Source organism: Ambystoma mexicanum, chromosome 1q (genome assembly GCF_040938575.1).
Source record: "Ambystoma mexicanum isolate Mex_15411 chromosome 1q, UKY_AmexF1_1, whole genome shotgun sequence".
Taxonomy (NCBI): Eukaryota; Metazoa; Chordata; class Amphibia; order Caudata; family Ambystomatidae; genus Ambystoma; species Ambystoma mexicanum.
In genome coordinates, this window is record NC_090922.1 from 469,941,493 (window position 1) to 469,960,753 (window position 19,261).

Genomic DNA, 19,261 nt, shown 5'->3' on the forward strand with positions numbered 1-19,261 from the left:
ATATAACAGGTGACAACATCATTTTAACCGTTTCTAATCTTCCCCACCATGAAATATAGAGTGGTGACTATCTATTAGTTAGCTCCTTCACTTTGGTAATGATGTTGGCTGTGTTAAGTTTATTGATTTTCTTAATTGAAGATGAAATTTGAATGCCTAAGTACTTAATATCTGTTGGGCACCATTTCATTTCACAAGAGTAGAGCAATGATGACTTGTACAGTGTACGTTAAGAGGTAGTATTTCGGACTTGTCGTATTAAGTTTGTACCCTGATGCATGGGAAAAATGTGGGATGATACAATTTAAATGTTGTACGCACATTTCAGAAGTTCTTAATAAAAGTAACACATCATCAGCATAGACTGCTGTATTGATCTTAATGTCTTTAAACTGTATGCCAACTATGTTATCATCTTGTCTAACTGCTTCTAGGAATGGTCCTAATGCTAATATAAACAATAAAGGGACAGCCCTGATGGGTACCTCTATGTAAAGGGAATAATTGGGACATTTGACTATTAACATAGATTGATGTTTTGGGATTAGAATATAAAACACTAATCATAGATATAAACAAATCAGGGATTTCATGCCAAGAGAGGGCTTTAAACATATAGTCCCATTCGACTCTATGAAACGCCTTCTCTGAATCTAGCATTATTGCCATTGGTGAATAGTCTAATATTTGCAGAGGACACCCTTCCTTTCACATACCCTACCAGGTCATTCTTAATCAAATTAGGAAGAAGGGGGCTGAGTCTGTTGGCTAAAATGTTCGCAAATATTTTACAATCTGTGTTTATAAGGGAAATAGGTCTATAATTTTGGCCTAATTCAGGGTCTTTATTAGGTTTGGGGAAATACTATCAGCATGGCTTCTGAAAAGGAACCAAAGGCTTGTTTATTAGTAATAAAGTATTTGAATAATTCATTAAGCTGGGGAACCAATGTATCTTTAAAGTGGGTGAAATAATCAATAGAAAATCCATCTGGGTCTGGAGCCTTGCCCTTTTTGAGATTCTTAATGGCGTTATGGATTTCACTGAATGATATGGAGTCATTTGAAGATTTGAAGTTTGACATAGTGTAAGCCTTACGATAAATATCATTAAGGAAATCAGAAGTATGGGTATTCTCTGGAGATTTGTCCGAGGAATATAGGTGCTGATAACATTTTGAGAAAACTTGCATAATGTCTTTATCTGACATGACTCTGGTGCCATTTTGATCCTTAATAACCGTGATTTTTGCTTTATCTTTTTTGAACTTGAGATAGGATGCCAATGCTTTGCCTGATTTATTCGAAAACATAAATCTTAGATTTATATTTTAAAAGATTGGCACACAAGTATTCAGTGGTTAGATTATTATATTGTATTCTGAGTTTAATGATATTTTGATGAGTCAGGGAAGAGTTGGCATGACTATACTGTGATTGTAAGATTTTAATTTGTTTGAGAATATCATCCATTTCTTTTTTAAGTCTTTTCTTTTAGGCTGCCATGTAGGAGATAATATGTCCCCTCATTGTTGTTTTAAAGCAGTCCCATTTATTATGAATCGGGGTATCATTAGGAGAGTTCTCTGCAAAAAGAATGAATGTTGCTGATGAATACATTACACAAAATCTTCATCCTTTAAAAGGGCAGAGTTGAATCACCATCTATTGGATTTATGTGTGTTTTGAGCAGTGGATAGTTTGATCTGGACCAACGCATAGTCAGATAAAATGATATGTTCTATTCTTGCCTCTATTAGATAATTCGTCAGAGATTTAGATATGAAAATGTAATCAATCCTTGATAGTGAGTCTTGAGGAGGGGAAAGAAATGTGTAATCTAAATCCGAGGGATGAATAATGCGCCAGGCATCCATGAGTCCTAAATCTGACACAAAATTAGTAAATTGAAGGTGAGACCTGGTTATTCTAAATCGAGGTTGTCCAACATACGGCCCTCCAAGCCATTTGATGTGGCCCGCGGGGCTCAAGAGAGTCTGTGGATGCGATTCATTTATTTATTTATGCAATGTTTGTCGGGTATGGTACCCGACCAACATTGCAGAAATAAATAAATAAATCTGGTTGTGGCAAAAGAGCGGGACGTTGGGAGGACTGTTACTGCCTCTGGTGACCCCTGCAAGGAGGCACCAGAGGCAGTTACAGGCCTCAGCCACGGCCCGGTTTATTTATTTATTTAGGCAATGATTGTCGGGTCCGTGGACTCGATTAATTTATTTATTTCTGCAATGTTTGTGGTACCAAACATTGCAGAAATAAACAAATTAATAAGGTCCATGGACCCGACAAACATTGCCCAAATAAATAAATTACTGCCCACTGCAAGGGGGCACCAGAGGCAGTTACAGGCCTTAGCCACGGCCCTATTTAGTTATTTATTTGGGCAATGTGTTTCGGGGCCGTGGCCGAGTGTGTCTTTGTCTCTGCACCAATGACTTTGCCCAGATTACCAGGGCTCAAGTCGAGGGTACGTGGGTGGACTGAGTCCACCCACATTTTAAGAGGGTGGACTCAGTCCCATTGAACCAGAACCATCAGATTTGCAGGCTGGATAACTCACCACTGCACTAAATAACCTGGTGAAAAACGACTAAGGTGAAATGTCCAATTTCGGTACTGAAAAATTCAGGGAAAACCTTTGTATTGGTTCTTGGAGTTTACATGTGCACATTTTAACGTGTTGATTTTATGGAAGGTGAATGCCTTTTGTCTTATGCAATTTGGGTGGTTGTGAAAAGCCAATTTAATGAAATATGCATATTTCAATTTGAACTGCAAATTTCTGAAGTCACATCACATTGCAAAAGAGTTTACCTTTTTGATATGCGGGCCGAGCCATGTGCAAATGGGCGGAGTCGTGTGTGACTGTGGGCGGGGCATACATCTCAGGGTTTTTGATTTTCAAATGGAGGCAGCCACGGCTTGGTTTATTTATTTATTTGGGCAATGTTTGTCGGGTCCGTGGACCCGATTAATTTATTAATTTCTGCAATTTTGGTACAGGTATCCGACCAACATTGCAGAAATAAATACATTAACCGTGTCATGGCAGAGGGGCGGGACGTGGGGAGGACTGTTACTGCCTCTGGTGACCCGCATAAGGGTACACCAGAGGCAGTTACATGCCTCAGCCGTGGGCTGTTTTATTTATTTATTTTGGCAATGTTTGTCGGGCCCGTGTCTTATGCCTGACTCCCACATGTCGGCTGTGAGGAGCCATCGTGAACCACACACTATGCCCGGTTTGCCACTCCGCGTTAAATGGGTAGAGGAAGGAGATGGCCCGTTGTGGTTTGGCCGACTGGAAGCCTGACCGCAGGTAAAGATCCCAAGAGGGAACACTGCAAACACAGTTTGCTGCAAAATTACCCATGCCCTTTCCTGGCCTCATGGAGGCTGGGCATGGGGACCCTGGCCCTAAATGTTGTCGGGTAAGCAGAGGCTGGCCGTACCTCTTACGGAGCATGTGGCCGTAGGCCAGCCATGTGGAGTCTTGGATATCCGGGTGCTGGCCACATCTTCTAGAGTTGGGAAATGTGAAGTATCCACAGTTGCCTCTGCCAGGTTTTACCTTCAGACCTTTTCGCCCTTTCACCAGCACTACAGGCCCAGTGTGCCACGAAGGGCAGGCTTCAGCAATTCTGTTCCGCCCAGGTCCCTGCGGGGAGGCCCAACCGATTAATTTATTTATTTCTGCAATGTTGGTCGGATACAGGTACCTGACCAACATTGCAGAAATAAATACATTAACCGGGTTGTGGTAGCAGTGGCGTCACCATTAACACAGAAGTAATGAATGTGTGTTACAGAGATAAGCTGGCATATGTTTTGGGCACACTGCACATGCTCAGGCTGCATCAATCATGCTTTGTACAGGACAATGCTGGCCTAAATTGGGAACAGCCAGCCAACATGTTGTTACAGAGGCATATTTTGGGCACAACCAGCATGCCAATATGTTACATCAGTGACAGTGCTGTCTTACACTGTGGACACATTGATCATTAAAATGTGTTGTGTTCTACAATGTTCTTGTCTGCTGCTGGTGACAAGGAATGTACATGTTCCCCTTTAGAACTGATTGTAAACTTATGGTTTTTTTGGTTACTTTTCCTGCTGTAAAATGCACCATTTCAGCCCCATATTTGGAAAACAAATCTGTGGGGGCCCCCCACAACCCTCTCTAGATCCTTATAGCGCCCTCGCAACGCTTCGTCACCCCCACTATTTCAGAGAAATATCAACACATACACACTGGAAGAAATCACAAGAAACTAACCTTTGATCACTGCTCTGGACACCAAAATCTATCTTTGGGACTGCATGGCTATCACTGCCTGTGAGGCTATTGTGTCAAAGGTCACACACCATCGCTTTTTAATATACAGCTTTGGTTGAAGTTATTGACTTTTGACTCGCTGGTCCACCGGGTGACAAAAAGTTAATGCTTCGGCCCCTCATTTAAAAAGGTTGGACAAGCCTGTTCTAAATCATACATTAGATTTTTTATCGAGTATAGGGTCTATGATTTCATTGAAATCTCCACAAACAATTAAATTATTGGGACAAGATTTAGATATGTGATTTCTTAAATTAGTCCAGAAACCTGGGTCAGCAGTAATGGGGCCATAAACATTAAGAATAGAGTATTCTATGGAGTCAATGAGGATTTTAATTAGGACCCATCTTCCGACATTATCTGTCTCTGTGGATAATATCTTACATTGAAAGTGTTTGTTGATAAGAGTGATCACTCCGTTCTTCTTCCCATCTGCTGCACTTGAGAAAACATGGCCTACCCATAATCTCTTCAATTTGGCTGCCTCATCTTGTGAGAGATGGGATTCCTGTATGCAAGCTATGACTGGTTTCATTCTATTGAGGTGTGAAAGAGTTTTTTGACGTTTGACTGGGTTATGTAATCCTTTGACATTCCATGTTACAATGTTAATGTCAAAGAAGTTACAATAAAATGATTATGTGTAAAATAGTCGTTCTAGTCATAAGCAAGTGATCTAAGAAGCTGGAGGGATTGGAACAAGAGGGAATGGGGAAGACAAACATGAAAAACATGGAGTTTTGCAAAATACATAAAAGCAAACTTGTAAATGAAGTAGTAGTGGCTAACTGGATACAGCCACTCCAATCCATGTTGAAAATAGAGTCAATAATGGGCGGGGGAGGAGCACCTAATACAGATGTACCTCTCTGTGCCCCTTTCCGACAAAGAAATCATTGTAAACGAACGCCTTCCGCGCTCAACCTATATTCAGCTGTGCAGTCTGGAGGTATCCATCTCTTCTTTCTTGTGACTTTGAATGAAACTGTATAGGTCCATTGGTTCTTGAAATGTATACATCTGGCCATTAAGTGTGACTTTAAGGGATGCAGGATGTATGACCCCATATCTGAGGTTGAGCTGCCTCAATGCTGGTCTAAAGGCTAACAGTTCTTTCCTTCTAGCTGCTGTAATATTCGACGCATCTTGGGTGACAAACATTTTGGTGCCTTCCCATATAAGAGTCTTCTTTGTTTTAACTCTTTCCATTATGAGTATTACATGGGTATAATCCAATAGGGCTAAGATCAAGTTTCTTGGTGCATTGCGAGAGGGATTTCTCGGCCCAATGCGGTGAGCTCTCTGGATATTGAATTGTGAAGATGAGGGTAGATCCAGGAGAGTTGGAAGAATGTGGTAAAAGAACTGGGTGGGGTTATCATTTTCCATATTTTCAGGAAGACCAACTATACGTATGTTGTTCCTCCTATTTCTATTTTCTAAGTTTTCAGTCTGTTTTTGCAAGGATAGAACTGAATTCTCCAGAAACCGCACCTTCCCAGCAACATCCTCGGCATCACTTACTCTTCTTTCCACTTCTGATATTCTGGATTCGAATGTGGACCACTTGTCATCAAGCATTTGTAGTTTGGCCGTTGTGGCTTCCATAAAGGGTTTAAGTGACTTGATTTCCATTAGGATGGCATTCACAACTGGATCTAGTCAATCCTCCTTAGGTGTGGGAGAGTCACTCTTCTGTCATTTGAGAGCATTGCTGATAGATGGGGATATTATTTCCCCTTTTTAGAAGACATGTTGAGGTAGGATTGATGCTCCTGGGCTAGTAGAATTCTTGAACAAAGACGGAAAGAGTTCCCTTTTGTAATAAGACAAAGGGGGTCATTAAGAGTTGGGCGGTAAGGGTTAACGGTCACCGGTAATAATGCTGGTGCCGGCAAACCCTTACCGCCCTATTCCGAGGTCCCTTAGCAGCAATTTGCGGGCCCCGTTATTAGCACCTTCCCCATTCCCATTGAGCCCTATCGGGGCTCAAACGGGAATGGGGAATGGTTAACTGAATGGGGATTTAACGGGTCTGCATAGGTCAGAATGTCCCGGTAAGTCCCCATTCAGCCAGACCGGACCCGGACCCAGGTTTGGAGGTAGCCATGGCGCTAATAGCGCCATGGCTACCTCCAAACTCGTAATGACCCCCAAAGAGTCATCTATACCCCCTTATAGGTCACTATGGAGTTGCTTTTTACTAAAATCTTGGCTTGAGCTAACTAGATGAAGGAGTCTTTAATTTCCTTGTTGATGGTAGAGGTTAATTCCTAAAACCTAATATCCACTAATCAGGCAGCAGAAATGCAGAGCTAGTTTGGCTCTTACAAATTAGTTATGACGACTTCATGACAATCCAGGTTGTGTGTATCACATATGTAGAGAAAAGCCCTCCAAGAATTTAATTTATTCCATTGTCAACCTGTTACTGGTATTGACTAATACTTATATGGAGCAATGCTTCATGGATTTAAGAGGATTGTCAGTCACACATGCGCATATAAGCACCTCACAAGCTAATATCTATGAGGTATCGACGTTCCTTATTAGATTTCCGGAAGTCCATATTCACAATTTAATTATAATTACAAACAGGTTAATCACCGTAAGTATGAGTAAGAAATGGTCCTCAGCACTTAATTTCCTTTATGAGATCATACTGTATAAAGGAGTTATAAAATAACTCTGTATTTCATTATGGGAGTCTTTTCATATATTTGATTTGTCCTGCGGTGTTATGTATTAAAACAGTGCTTTTGTGGAGGTTTACCTGTGTCGTGAAGCAAACATGCTTCCCAACGACTTCGGGATCTCCGAGCCCCGAACGCTGATCAGCTGACGCGGCAAGCAGCTTCAGATGCAGCGCAACTCCGCTGCGTCACAGGCCGTGCCTCCTCACGACGCCACTCCTCTGTATTTCCTCATACACGGTCGCTGAGCTCCTACAAAGCAACGGCAGCATGTAATGGTCCCACCACTAGTAAGTAATACACTTTATATTCGTGCAAGTTAGTGCCTGCACAAAATCAGTATCTCAGATAGATGTTTATACATATCAATTAGTGTTGACAAGCAAAGAGGAATACCGAAGGGACAGAGAAGTTTCTATCTGGCCCTACCTCTCTAAATCACTAGCAGGTGGTAACCAGTTTCCTTTGTACTTCTTTTTGGAGGAGACCTACTTGATTATTGGACCTCCAAAGAATACGAGGCTGCTACAGGATTCGGACTTGAAAAGTGCATATTGCGCTGAGACCAGCGCTTTATTTATTTTATGTACAATGTTTATAATGCGCGAATCAGGCCCAGAGGTATTGAAGCGCAGAACATAAAATGAACGTAAAAAAGAGAAGTTGCTTGGAATAAAATGCAGGGAAATGAAAACGTTTTCAGCTTTTTTCTAAACACTAAAATGGAAGGGGTTAATCTGAGATCAGAGGGAAGATTGTTAAAAAAGCGTAGAATATAAACCGAACAACGTGTTTGCAAGTTCTGAGCAGACTGGCTATATAATTTTTAGGCGAAAAAATGTCTTTACATCTGCACCGCCTAAAACGTGAAATATGTCAACCAAATAAGGTGGTTGAGAAAGAACAATTGCTTTGTAAGGCAGCCAGAACCTGGAAGCCAACAGAAGTCAGTGAAGTGCAGACACAATATTTGAAATTGGATCATACTTTCTTTTGCCGGCAACAAGTCTTGCTGCAGCGTGAAAGAGGGTCTAAGGAAGAAGCACCAGAGAGAATTGCATTGCCACCATCACTGTGGGAAAGCACCAAATCCAGTACAACAGATCGAAAAAGCTCTGAAGGACTAGAACGCTTAATACGTCTAAGTAGTGGCATTTTGAAGTTGGATTTCACGATAGTATATACTTTCATGGTCAGCCTATCACCAGCGTAGAAGCGAAGGTATTTTACTGCTTGAGAGAGCTTGAATGAGTTATCAAAAGAAGGCAATGTAGAGAACCAGAGTTGGACGGAAGAACATTTATTAGGACCAGCAAAGAGAATAAACTCTGTTTTCGAAGCATTGGATTTTAAATTAGTGTGGCACACCCAAGCCTCAATGTCTACTAGCCACCATTTTGAAAATAGATATATCAGCTTCGGAAGAAATGTTCAATTAAAGCTGGATGTCGTCAGCATATTGGTAAATATTAATCTTCTATGTATTTATTGACTATATCACCTGAGGGCTCAATCTAAAGATTTGTATGAATGGGCAGGAGAATCGGCCCCTGTGGAACCCCATTTGGGACTGGAAGAGTGGAAAAACACATAAGACCAGAAAAGATACTGTGCCTGTGTGATGAAAGCTAAGAGGCAAACCAATCCGGTACCACAGCTCCTAGGCCCACCACACCTCCTAAGCCCACCACACCCCCTAGGCCCACCACACCTCCTAGGCCCACCACACCTCCTAAGCCCACCACACCCCCTAGGCCCACCACACCTCCTAGGCCCACCACACCTCCTAAATCCACCACACCCTCTAGGCCCACCTCATCTCCTGGGCCCACCACACCTCCTAAACCCACCACACCCCCTAGGCCCACCACACCCCCTAGGCCCACCACCCCTCAAACCCACCACACTGCCTAAGCCCACCACACTTCCTAGGCCCACCACACCTCCTAGGCCACCACACATCCTAAGCCCACCACACCCCCTAGGCCCACCACACCCCCTAAGCACACCACACCCCCTAGGCCCACCACACCTCCTAAGCCCCCCACACCCCTTAGGCCCACCACACCTCCTAAGCCCACCACACCCCCTAGACCCACCATACATCCTAAACCCACCACACCCCATATGCCCACCACACATCCTAGGCCCACCACACCTCCTAAACCCACCACATCCCCCAGGCCTGCCACTCCTCCTAGGCCCACCACACCTCCTATGCCCACCACACCTCCGAGGCCCACGACACCTCCTAGGCCCACCACACCTCCTAAGCCCAACACACCCCCCAGGCCCATCAAACACCCTAGGCCCACAACACCTGCTAGGCTCACCACACACCCCAGGCCCACCGCACCTCCTAAGCCCACCACACCCCCAGACAAGACAAGGAAGGGTTGACAGGAAGAGGACAAAACAACGATCTTGCTAGGCCTTGTGTCATTCAGATCGTGCAAGTGGGAGGAGGAGGAGGGAAGAGGAGAAGTGCCAGGGGGGAATGAGAGGGTAGGGTGCAGTGGCAAAAAAAGTGTTGGGCTGCAGATACAGTCCCTAAGTGGATGGGACGCCCAGAGGCAGTGCAAGGGGCTACTTGTCATGCTGGAGCCTGGTGTCGTGAGGTTCAGAGGGTGGTCAGGTAACCCGTTAGCGCAGCAGACAGGAGCATCAGCAGGGGAGAGATAGAGAGAAAGCAGAAGCCAAAAGGAAGGTCTTGAGTTGCTTCCGCAATCTTAGGTGGGGCTGCTCAAGTTTGGGAGAGGCAGGGAGGCTTTTCCAGAGGCAGGCCCCAGCCGAGGATAGATATCTACCCCACACTCTCTGCCTACAGAAGTGTCTGATCCTCAGAGAGTTGGAGGTGGATGAGCGAAGGGCTCAAGAAGGAAGATGGTTAGGAAGGGAGAGGTTGGATGTATTGTGGTCCCGGGCCCCAGAAAGCCTTGTGGATGATACGGAGGATCTTGAACTTGATCCTTTCAGCCACCAGGAGTCAGTGGAGAGATTTCAGAGCTGGAGAGATACGATCCCTGGGCTTGAGGCCAAGGACAAGTCTCTGAGTCCTGTTCTGGATTAGTTGCAAAGGACGAAGAGCAGAGGCAGGCAGATTTAGAAAGAGGCTGTTGCAATAGTCCAACCTAGAGAGAACCAGGGTGTGGTGTGCCTCATGGACACCACCTTAATTATTATATCTCCATCAAATAATGACAGGAAAGAGCCTGCATGTCTGAACTTCTTAATTCTCATATCATAACTGACTCCTCTCCATGCCATTCCTTCCCAGGCTCTACCCTCAACAGTCCACATTCTATTCAGCTATACAACACCTCCCCCTTGCTTATCAGAGAAGTTCACTCTCCCCATCAGTCTGACAGGTTCACCTCTACATTTGTTCAATGAGGCGTACAGGCTTGCGTATAGTCCTTTGAGAGCGCCTACTACCAAACAAGGTGGCGAATGTCCAAAGTCTTCAAGTGACAGGAGATTGACAGGTTCTTCACTCCTCCTTCCCCATACAGTTCTTCATTTGAGTCATCCTGTGACATAACCCCTACAGGTTCCTCGTTTCTCCCTGTTTCTTCTTCTGACTCCTCCTGGGACATTGCATGAAAAAACAAATCATCCTCTATCTTCCCTGTTACTGCAAAATCCTCTTTCACAACAGGCGCTATGGGCCTTTTGACAGCCATGACTGTTAATGACTCTGGGCCATGGCTGGATCCCACCTTCCTCCATTGTTTCTGCCTGCTTAATACAACTTCACTTACACTCACTAGCTTCTGATTTTATTCCATTTTCCACTTTCGGGTTATCCAATCCACATTAGCCTGCAGCCTTCTTTCTTCCATGACCATGTCCCCCTCCCATTTCCAAAATGCTTCGTAGTCAGATCCTTTCTTTTATTTAGTTTTACTCCTTTGGTACTTCGCAGCTGGGACTGGCGCATTTTCACATAGCTACTAGCCCTAGGCTCTATGTTCTCCTTCTCCCAGTACAATCTTGCATCAGCAAATCTCACCATGCCACACTTCCTTCTTGGTAGCAATTGTACACTGGATCTCCATGTTGCCAATATTGGAGCCTCTTCTTTGCACATGATCCAGAAATTATTTCTCTGTCCACATCTCACACACATCCGACCAATAGCTGGACATCTTCCTCTGTGCTGGAAATGCAATCCACATCTGTAGCACTTCTTCTCCAGTTGACTCCTATCTGTACCATACCATGCACTTTGCTGGGTGAACAGGTCTGAACATCGGGATTGTCTTTGTTTATTAGCTCTGATAATGGTATTCAACTCACTTCTGTTTTCCATCCTGGCCACCTGCCTTTCTATTCTTTCATATACTCGTGCTAACTCCAAGACTTCCTTTAATGTGAGAGGCACTCTTAGAAGATGTCTTCGAAGTTCTGATGACGTACAGCCTTCAATGATTCTCAGCCTAATTGCCTCATCATCACTAAAGCTTGCGAATTCGCAATATTCTGCCTTTCTCTTCAATCGTAATGCAAATTGGTCATTTGTTTCATGTGAACTCTGTGTGCACTGGTTGAATGCATACCGTTCATAGTCCCGATTGGGAGAGACTACCAAACGTTCACCAATTGCAGAGACCAATTTTTGATATGTTGGTCTTTCCTGAGCTGGAATGCTCATCACCACATTTTTCACCTCCTTTCCTACCAAATTCATAAATGTGTCCATTTTGTTTGAGGCATCCTGGTTTCCTGCTGCTTTCAAGAAGTTCTCAAACTCTTCCATCCATTCCTGCCATCGTTGCCCCTGATCTTCCTGTGGCTTAAGTACAAATGGGTCAGGGCAATGTAGATAGCCCACCGGAATCCCACTTGTAATATTCAGGAACATGGTTATTCACTTCTGGCAGTTGTTTTGCTCTTTTTTTTACCAGCAACTACCACCTACCCATGCACACCGTAGTTGCCCTTGTTGCTTGACTGCACAATATTCCTTTATCGGTCGATATTATTTCATCTGGGCAACTTTCATTTGTCCAGTTCTATTTTGTTGATCTTGTCGTCTTTGTTTTGTCTACCCAGAGGTACCCAGTTCACAGTGTCTGTGCAGTATGTTAAGACATTATTGAAGTGTTGCAGTCTCTATTCTGTCCAGGATGGGAGACCAATTTCCTAGCAGTAATCTTCTTTTAACACTCCACTACTTCCCTTAGAGACCTTTGGCCTTGCAGCTGAAAGCCATGTTAACATGTATTTGTGCTTATGATACTGTGTGAAAAGATGATTCCTTGCACTTCTTGAATACAATTTTGGATGCACTAACAGCAAAGATCTGTGGTGAAAAATTAATTGGAGGCTGTACAAGTTGTTGGTATTCTTCACCTTTGCTGTTACTGTATTGCTCTTCTACTCTTCGTTTTGTGTTCAGGTTTCCTGGTTCTTTCTTTACACTATGCTCACTTATTTCTTTCTTTCTTGTTGTATGAACACTCTGTTTTAATGTCTGTGCAATATCATGAATATCTTCCAGTATTGTTCTTGCTTTATTCTATCTTAATGTTTATTTGGTTGCAGTCAACCTGTTGCACCAACTTTCTGATTGTTCTTTGGATAATGTTGCTTATTTGTCTTGCATTCATTTCTTTGTGAAATTCCAGCATATCATTTTGCTTGCATTAATTTGTTATGTTTTATTTATATTTGCTGTCTGTTAATTATGCTTATTGTGCCACTGGAATAATATATTTGTGGATAATCCAGACATCCTTTGTAATTTACTCCAGCTATATTTATAATGTTCGCTTTCATTCTGTTTCATCAAAACGTTTTGTTTCGGCTACCGTATCATGAATCATGTTGCCATGACAGCCTTTACAATTTTCTTCGGCTGTACACAAACATGGCGGCACGTTTTTGAACGTTCTTAAGTCCTTTCCTCTGATGTGCTTGACGTCTCTTCATACGTTAGCCATATCCTACCTGGCGCTCACGCTACACCCTCAAGTAAGTTCGTTGCTGCCTGGGTTTTGAAATATGCGTTCCTCTTTTTTTCTTTCTCACCCCTCCTGAACTAATGTCCGTGTTACCAAAAATATCTGTTACACTCATGTAATTATGCTAGTCACCCTTTAATGCTTCCACTAATATCTGTTTCTACGTGTGTTATGGCATTCTAGCATTACCACCTAGTTATATGATTGCGACTCCTGGCCCCGTTACGCCGCGCATCTTACCACATCATTCTTTGCTCCATCCTTTATTTGGTTGCACTCACACCACATCGCTTTCCTTTCAATGCCTTCCTTTAGTTTTGCTTCATAGAGTCCCAGCCAGTGACTCTGACACCTCCAACAGTCTTAGACTAATATCACAGTTCCAGTTTTTTCTTTTTTTTTTGAAAAATGCCTTTCCTGCACAACAGCCCGTTGATAATCTTCTCCTTCATGTATTCATGGATGCCATATTAGCAAGTCATACAAGTCAATTCCACACAATGTTGCTCCTCTGTTCTTACTCTTTCCTTCCTTTGGCTTCTGTTTCCTTTATCTTTATTTCTGTCTTCTTATTAGCCACTTCCACTGTACCTTTTCAAATAGTTTCACAGGCTGCTTTCTCTTGACCATCTCTATAGCTCATCAGTGTTCCAGTGTGTCAGTCACTACCTCATCGCCAATTGTTGTGTGCCTCATGGACACTACTTTAATTATTATACCTCCATCAAATAATGACAGGAGACAGTCTGCATGTCTGAACTCCTTTATTCTCCTATCCATTCCTTCCCAAGCTCTTCCCTCAACATTCCATATTCTATTCAGCTATACAACACAGGTCTCTGGAGACAATGGGCTCCTGGGACAAAGTGAGAAAAGGAAGTATACCTCTGAGGAGGTGTAGCTGGTAGTGGGCCTTCTTAGCGAGGTCCGTGATGTGAGGAGAGAAGGAGAGGGTGGTGTCGAAGATGACACCAAAGTTTTCCGCCTAACAGGAAGGTGCAGGTAGAGGACCCACGGTGGGCGGCCAGAGTGAAAGAGGGAAAGCAGGAGCAGGGGTCCCAATGAGAAGGATTTCATTCTTACTGGCATTAAGGAAATGATCGTTGGAGGCACACCATTCCTGAATCGTGGATAGACAGTCAGGAATGAGCGAGAGAGCAGAGGAGGCTGAGTGGAGCCTGAAGAAGAGCTGAGTGTCATCTGCATAACACTGAAAGTTAGAACAGAAGGTAGAGATGAGGTGACCCAGAGTAATGAGGGATGATGAGGGAGCCAAGTAATGGTTGGAGAGCCAGGGTGAGAGGTTAGAGCTCTGGAGAACACCACATGTAGAGAGAGAGGTGGTGGAAAGAAAGGACCCTAGTTGGACCTGGGAGGTTTAATCGGGGAGAAAGGACCCTAGAAGGGGGTGTGCGTGCCATGGCTTGGAGTGCACATGCCATGGTTGAGGGGGTGTAAGCATCATTGCAGGTTTGCATAGCATGGCTGAGTTGAGTGTACCAACCATGGCTGACAGCATGAGGAGAACAGGAGTGAAAGTGTAATTGTGGACTTTGTAGTTCACAAATAGCCACCAGTTCACAGCTTAATTTTAAGTACCGTGATGCAATTGGCTTCTTAATGTTGATGAGGGCTCCTGAAATGTGATCTGTCAAGAGCACAGTAGTCTAGCTATAGATTATCTTGAGTATGTCCCCACACATTTGGAAAAGGTCAAAATGTACTAATGGCTTCCCCACCACATGAGGTAACATACAAAAAGAATTAACGGTGCAATCGCTTTTCCTTCTCCCTTTATAGGGAACCCATAACGAGACTCATGACCCACTGTGTCTGACCCCAGCTAATGGTGCATCAGAGACAGAAGCTTCTCATGAGGCATTGTATTTATCCTACACCGATAAAGGTGTATACATGGAAAGTAATCACAATACACTGGGCCTGTCCCCACCACATGGGATAAGAGACAGATAGGATCATGGCCCATCAGATTACAAGACCCACGGCGTGGGATAGGCAGGAAAGACTCATGCAATGTCGAGTCTGTGCCAGGTGCTGCAGAGGCAGAGGGGTTTATGATTGATTGTGCCTGGCCCCCACTATTTGGATGAATAGACAGAAGGAACACAATGTCTATACCTCGACAATAGCCCCACATTATTGGAACTCCCTTCCTATTACAATTTGTTCTTCTCCTTCTTTACCTGTCTTCCGCTCTTCACTTAAATCGTTTAATCTGAGCAAAGGGAGTAAAATAACAGTGTCAAAGACAGTAAATATGCAATCACCATAAGACTATGTGGGGAGGGAGCAAGGGGAGCAAAATAACAGTGCCAAAAAACAGTAAGTATACTATCATGGTCCTACCAGGCATTTTTGGCATTCAGACATGCACGTGCAGTGAAGAGAAGTGCAGGAGGTACAGAAGGGAAGGTGGGTGGAAGGGAGCAAGGTATGGACAAGTGATGGTGGGAGCCTGGGAGGGAAATGCAAGGGGAGCCAAGGTGGAGGCCAATGGCAAGTGCTAGGGTGGAAGAGTCCCACGGGTGGGATTCACAGCCGCCAAGCAGGGGGCCTGCAAGGGCAGTGCTGAGGGGGTGGGGGCGCTGGTGTTGACTCAGTAGAGGACCTGGTAAACTGTGAGATTCTTGAAGGACCAGGCTGCTAGTCCCAGCAGCAGTTGGAGTGATTAGCAGGGAAAAGGAAAGAGGGAAAGAGGGAGAGAAAAGCAGAGTTTTGAGAAGTTGCTGGAATTTAAGGGGGTCCGGCTCAAGTCTGAGGGGGGCAGGGAGGCTGTTCCAAAGTAAGACATCAGACAAGGAGAGAGACCTGCCACCTACTCTCAGTTTTGAGAAACGTTTGCCAAGCAGAGAGTTGGAGTTAGAGGAGCGAGGGCTCTAGCAGGGAGGTATTTAGGGAAATTTGGAGATAGTGTGGTCCAGGCCCCAGAAAGCCTTGTGGATGATGCAGAGGGTCTTGAATTTGATCCTTGTGGCCACCGGGTGCCAGGGGAGCGATATTAGGGCTGCAGAGATGCAGTACCTGGCATTGAGGCCAATGCTAAGTCTTGTAGCCCTATTCTGGATTAGCTGAAGGGGGCGTAAGGAGGAAAGGGGGAGATTGAGGAAGAGGCTGTTGCAGTAGTCCAGCCTAGAAAGTACCAGAGCTCAGGAGCTGTTGAGCTTCTGGGGAAAGATGAGAAAAGAGAGAATGCCTGTAAGGAGTTGAAGCTGGAAGTGGGCCTTCTTGGCAAGGTCCAAGATGTGAGGGGTGAAGGAGAGAGTAGAGTCAAAGATGACCCCAATGTTTTTGGCTTCACAGGATGGTGAGGGTAGAGGGCCCAAGGAGGGTGGCCAGAAGGTAGGAGGGGAACAAGGTGCCATCTTAGTGGCATTAAGAAAGAGATAATTAGCCACACTCCATACCTGGATTGCGGTCAGAGAGTCAGGCATGAGAGAGGAAAAGTGGGAGGTAGAAGTGGGAAGTTTGAAGGAGAGCTGTCTATCATCGGCATAACACTGGATGTGAGAACAGAAGGGGGAGATGAGGTGAGCAAGCTAGGCGAGATAGATATTGAAGAGCCACAGTGATAGGACAGAGCCCTGGGGGATGCTGCAGGTAGAGAATGAGGTGGTGTAGGAGAAAAGGCCCAGTTTCAGCTGGGCAGGGCGGCTAGGGAGAACAGTCCAGCTCCCAAGCCGTGATGCCGAGGGCATAGCAGAGGTGTTTTATGAGAATAGAATGGTCAACCGTGTTAAAAGCACAGGAGAGGTCGAAGAGAATGAGAACAGCAGGAGAGTTAGAGTGAAGATTTGCGAGCAAGGCTTCACAGGTGTTTAGGAGAGCAGTTTTCATGCCCGGAATACAGATTGATGGTCATGGCGGCAACCAACAAGTTCAGTATGAAGGATCAATTGGGAGAGGGCCAAAGTATGTCTGGAGGAGTGGATCGGACTTGAAGGAAGGATAGTAAGAGAGAGAGAGTCACAGAAGCCACAGTACTGTGAAGTGCCTGATTCAGGAGAGTTGTGGTGGGTATTGAAGTCATCAAGGGTTGGAGATGGAGATAGAGGTCAAGAGGGAAGCAGTGAGCTTGTCTCATTCAGGAAGGAAGAGTGGGATAGGGCCAAGGGGGCTGTAGATGTTAGCGAGGGTGAGTGAGAGAGTTTGTGAGATTCCTGGCCCACAGATAAAGCATTCAAAAGAGGTGTAGGATTCAGTAGGTATGATAGAGGCCGGGACCCACTGACGGAAAATTAGCACCACTCCATCTCTGGGCAGGTTGGGCCTGGTTTTGGAGAGGAGTTTGTCACCCTCAGGAAGGAGAGTGTCAGGAGCAGTGATTGAGCTGGCATTGAACCACCTCTCGGTACGGGCGAGGACATTGAGGTAAACGTCTTCAAGAAGAAGACAGATGTCAGAGGAGTGTTTGACAGCAGAATGAGCATTCAAAGTAGCTAAGTGAAACTGATTGCCAGCTTTTTACGTTTTCCGAGGAGAGGTGCAGGGGCGTGGTACTCCCTTTGGTGGTGGTGGAGAGGTTAGCAAGGAGGAGTAGCAGGAGAAAGGGGGAAGTTAATAAGAGAGGGCAGGTGCAGGTCAGGAAGGAGAAGAGTAGGTTCAGAACGTTCGCCATGACAGTGTCATTATGACAAACATTAATGATGCACTTAGTGTATGAGAAGTATGCCAAGAGAACTTCTCATCTAGTGCTGTCATAAATGGGTGAAGAAGGAAAAGGGGAGAGGGTGGAGACCAAATGCATAGTCCATAAATCAGGAGAGGGGACAGAAAAAAGGAACTTAGTACAGTCTGCCTGGAAGTAGCAGTGACATAGGTGTCCGCAATAGGTAGGTTTAGAGGCCAAGAGAGCTCTTTTAAGCTTTTCTCTTCCAGACCATGTGAGAGGGATAGGATAGGTGGTAAGGGTAGCAGTTAGAATAGATACGAGAGATAGAGAGCGCCATGTGAGTGATGGGGAGGGAGGAGGGAACAGATAAGGGAGCTGCACAGTGCATAAATAAACTCACCAGGGGGCCGAGTAGCCAGCAGGCACAGAGGAAGGGGGTCCTTTAAACCGGATATGAGCAAGGTAGCAGGCTAATCTGTACCCAGACTGGGTGAGCACTAGAATGCAGCAGAAAACAATACCCAAGTCTAAAGGCACATCTAGGTTCAACATTCCAAAAAAACTTATGGCTGTTCGATACACCTTCTGGATGTTTCTGAATGTGAAGGCGCAGTCTCACCATAAGAGGCGGGCCTTCAAATCTTATGGACACAACTGGAGGTTGTTTGAATTACAGGTTTTGTGTATCTGTGAAGGGATGTCGTTTCTTTGGTGGCACGACTCCCAGGTAGTTTAAAACTGCAGGCCGTAATTTGTATCTGCACTAATAGGTCTCTGTCAGGAAGCCAAGAGGAGACAGGTGACGGGTATGAGTTTGTAGTGCTTTCCTGGCAACCAATATGTCTCCATGTTCCCGGATCTGCCTTCCGCCAGGAATTCGTCATACACATATGTGGGCCAACCCAGCACCTCAGCATCTGAACTGGTAAACACAGCCATAGCTCAGCTCACTCTAATGCTTTTCAGACTCATTATATCATTAATCAGTCCTGCTGGGAATTCTGTCGTCATGTACCCCTCTGCACCCCATGAAAGGTCCTGAGGGAAGTAAGGAGACCCATCTTGAACTGACAAAACCCCCTTGGCCTCATTCCGAGGTTGGTGCTAGTCATGGCACTATTAGCGCCATGACTAGCGCCATTACCAGTACCGTGTCCGCCCTGGTTCAATGGGGACTTACCGGTCTAGTCCGACCTTTGGGGGACCGGTAAGTCCCCCTTGAAAATACCATTCCCCATTCCCATTAGGGCTCAATCGGAATGGGGAGGGTGCTAATAACGGTATCGTAAATTACGGTACCGTTATTAGCTCTGAAGTCCCTTTGCGGGTCCCGTCCTTAACGCCTGCTAAAACCAGGCGTTAAGGGAGGGACCCACAAAGGGACCTCGGAATAGGGCGCAAAGGGATTACCGGCACCAGAGTCATTACCGGTGCCTGGTATCCCTTTGCGCCTGGGTCGTAATGACCCCCCCTGACTTGGTCCCCTATCACTGTACACCCACAGGATCAGCAGCAGCAGTGACCGCCCCCATTGCAGCGTCACTGTGCTACACTGAGCCGTGGCCCACAGCCAAGGGCAAAAGATCTCTCTGCAAAGATCCTCAGATTACTG

General features: G+C 45.1%; 1 protein-coding gene across 2 annotated transcripts in view; it reads left to right on the forward strand.

The window, feature by feature from the left end:
* KCNN4 (potassium calcium-activated channel subfamily N member 4) overlaps window positions 1-19,261 on the forward strand; it is a 569,890-nt gene that overhangs the window by 24,678 nt on the left and 525,951 nt on the right. Inside the window, exon 1 of one of the 2 annotated variants that reach the window (XM_069640755.1) lies at window positions 7,262-7,343. The exons of the other annotated variant lie outside the window; for it this stretch is intronic. Within the exon in view, the coding sequence (XP_069496856.1) occupies window positions 7,329-7,343 (15 nt within the window). The 5' untranslated portion in view covers window positions 7,262-7,328. Of the gene's footprint in view, window positions 1-7,261; window positions 7,344-19,261 lie in introns of those variants that run through there. 2 annotated transcript variants of the gene reach the window in all.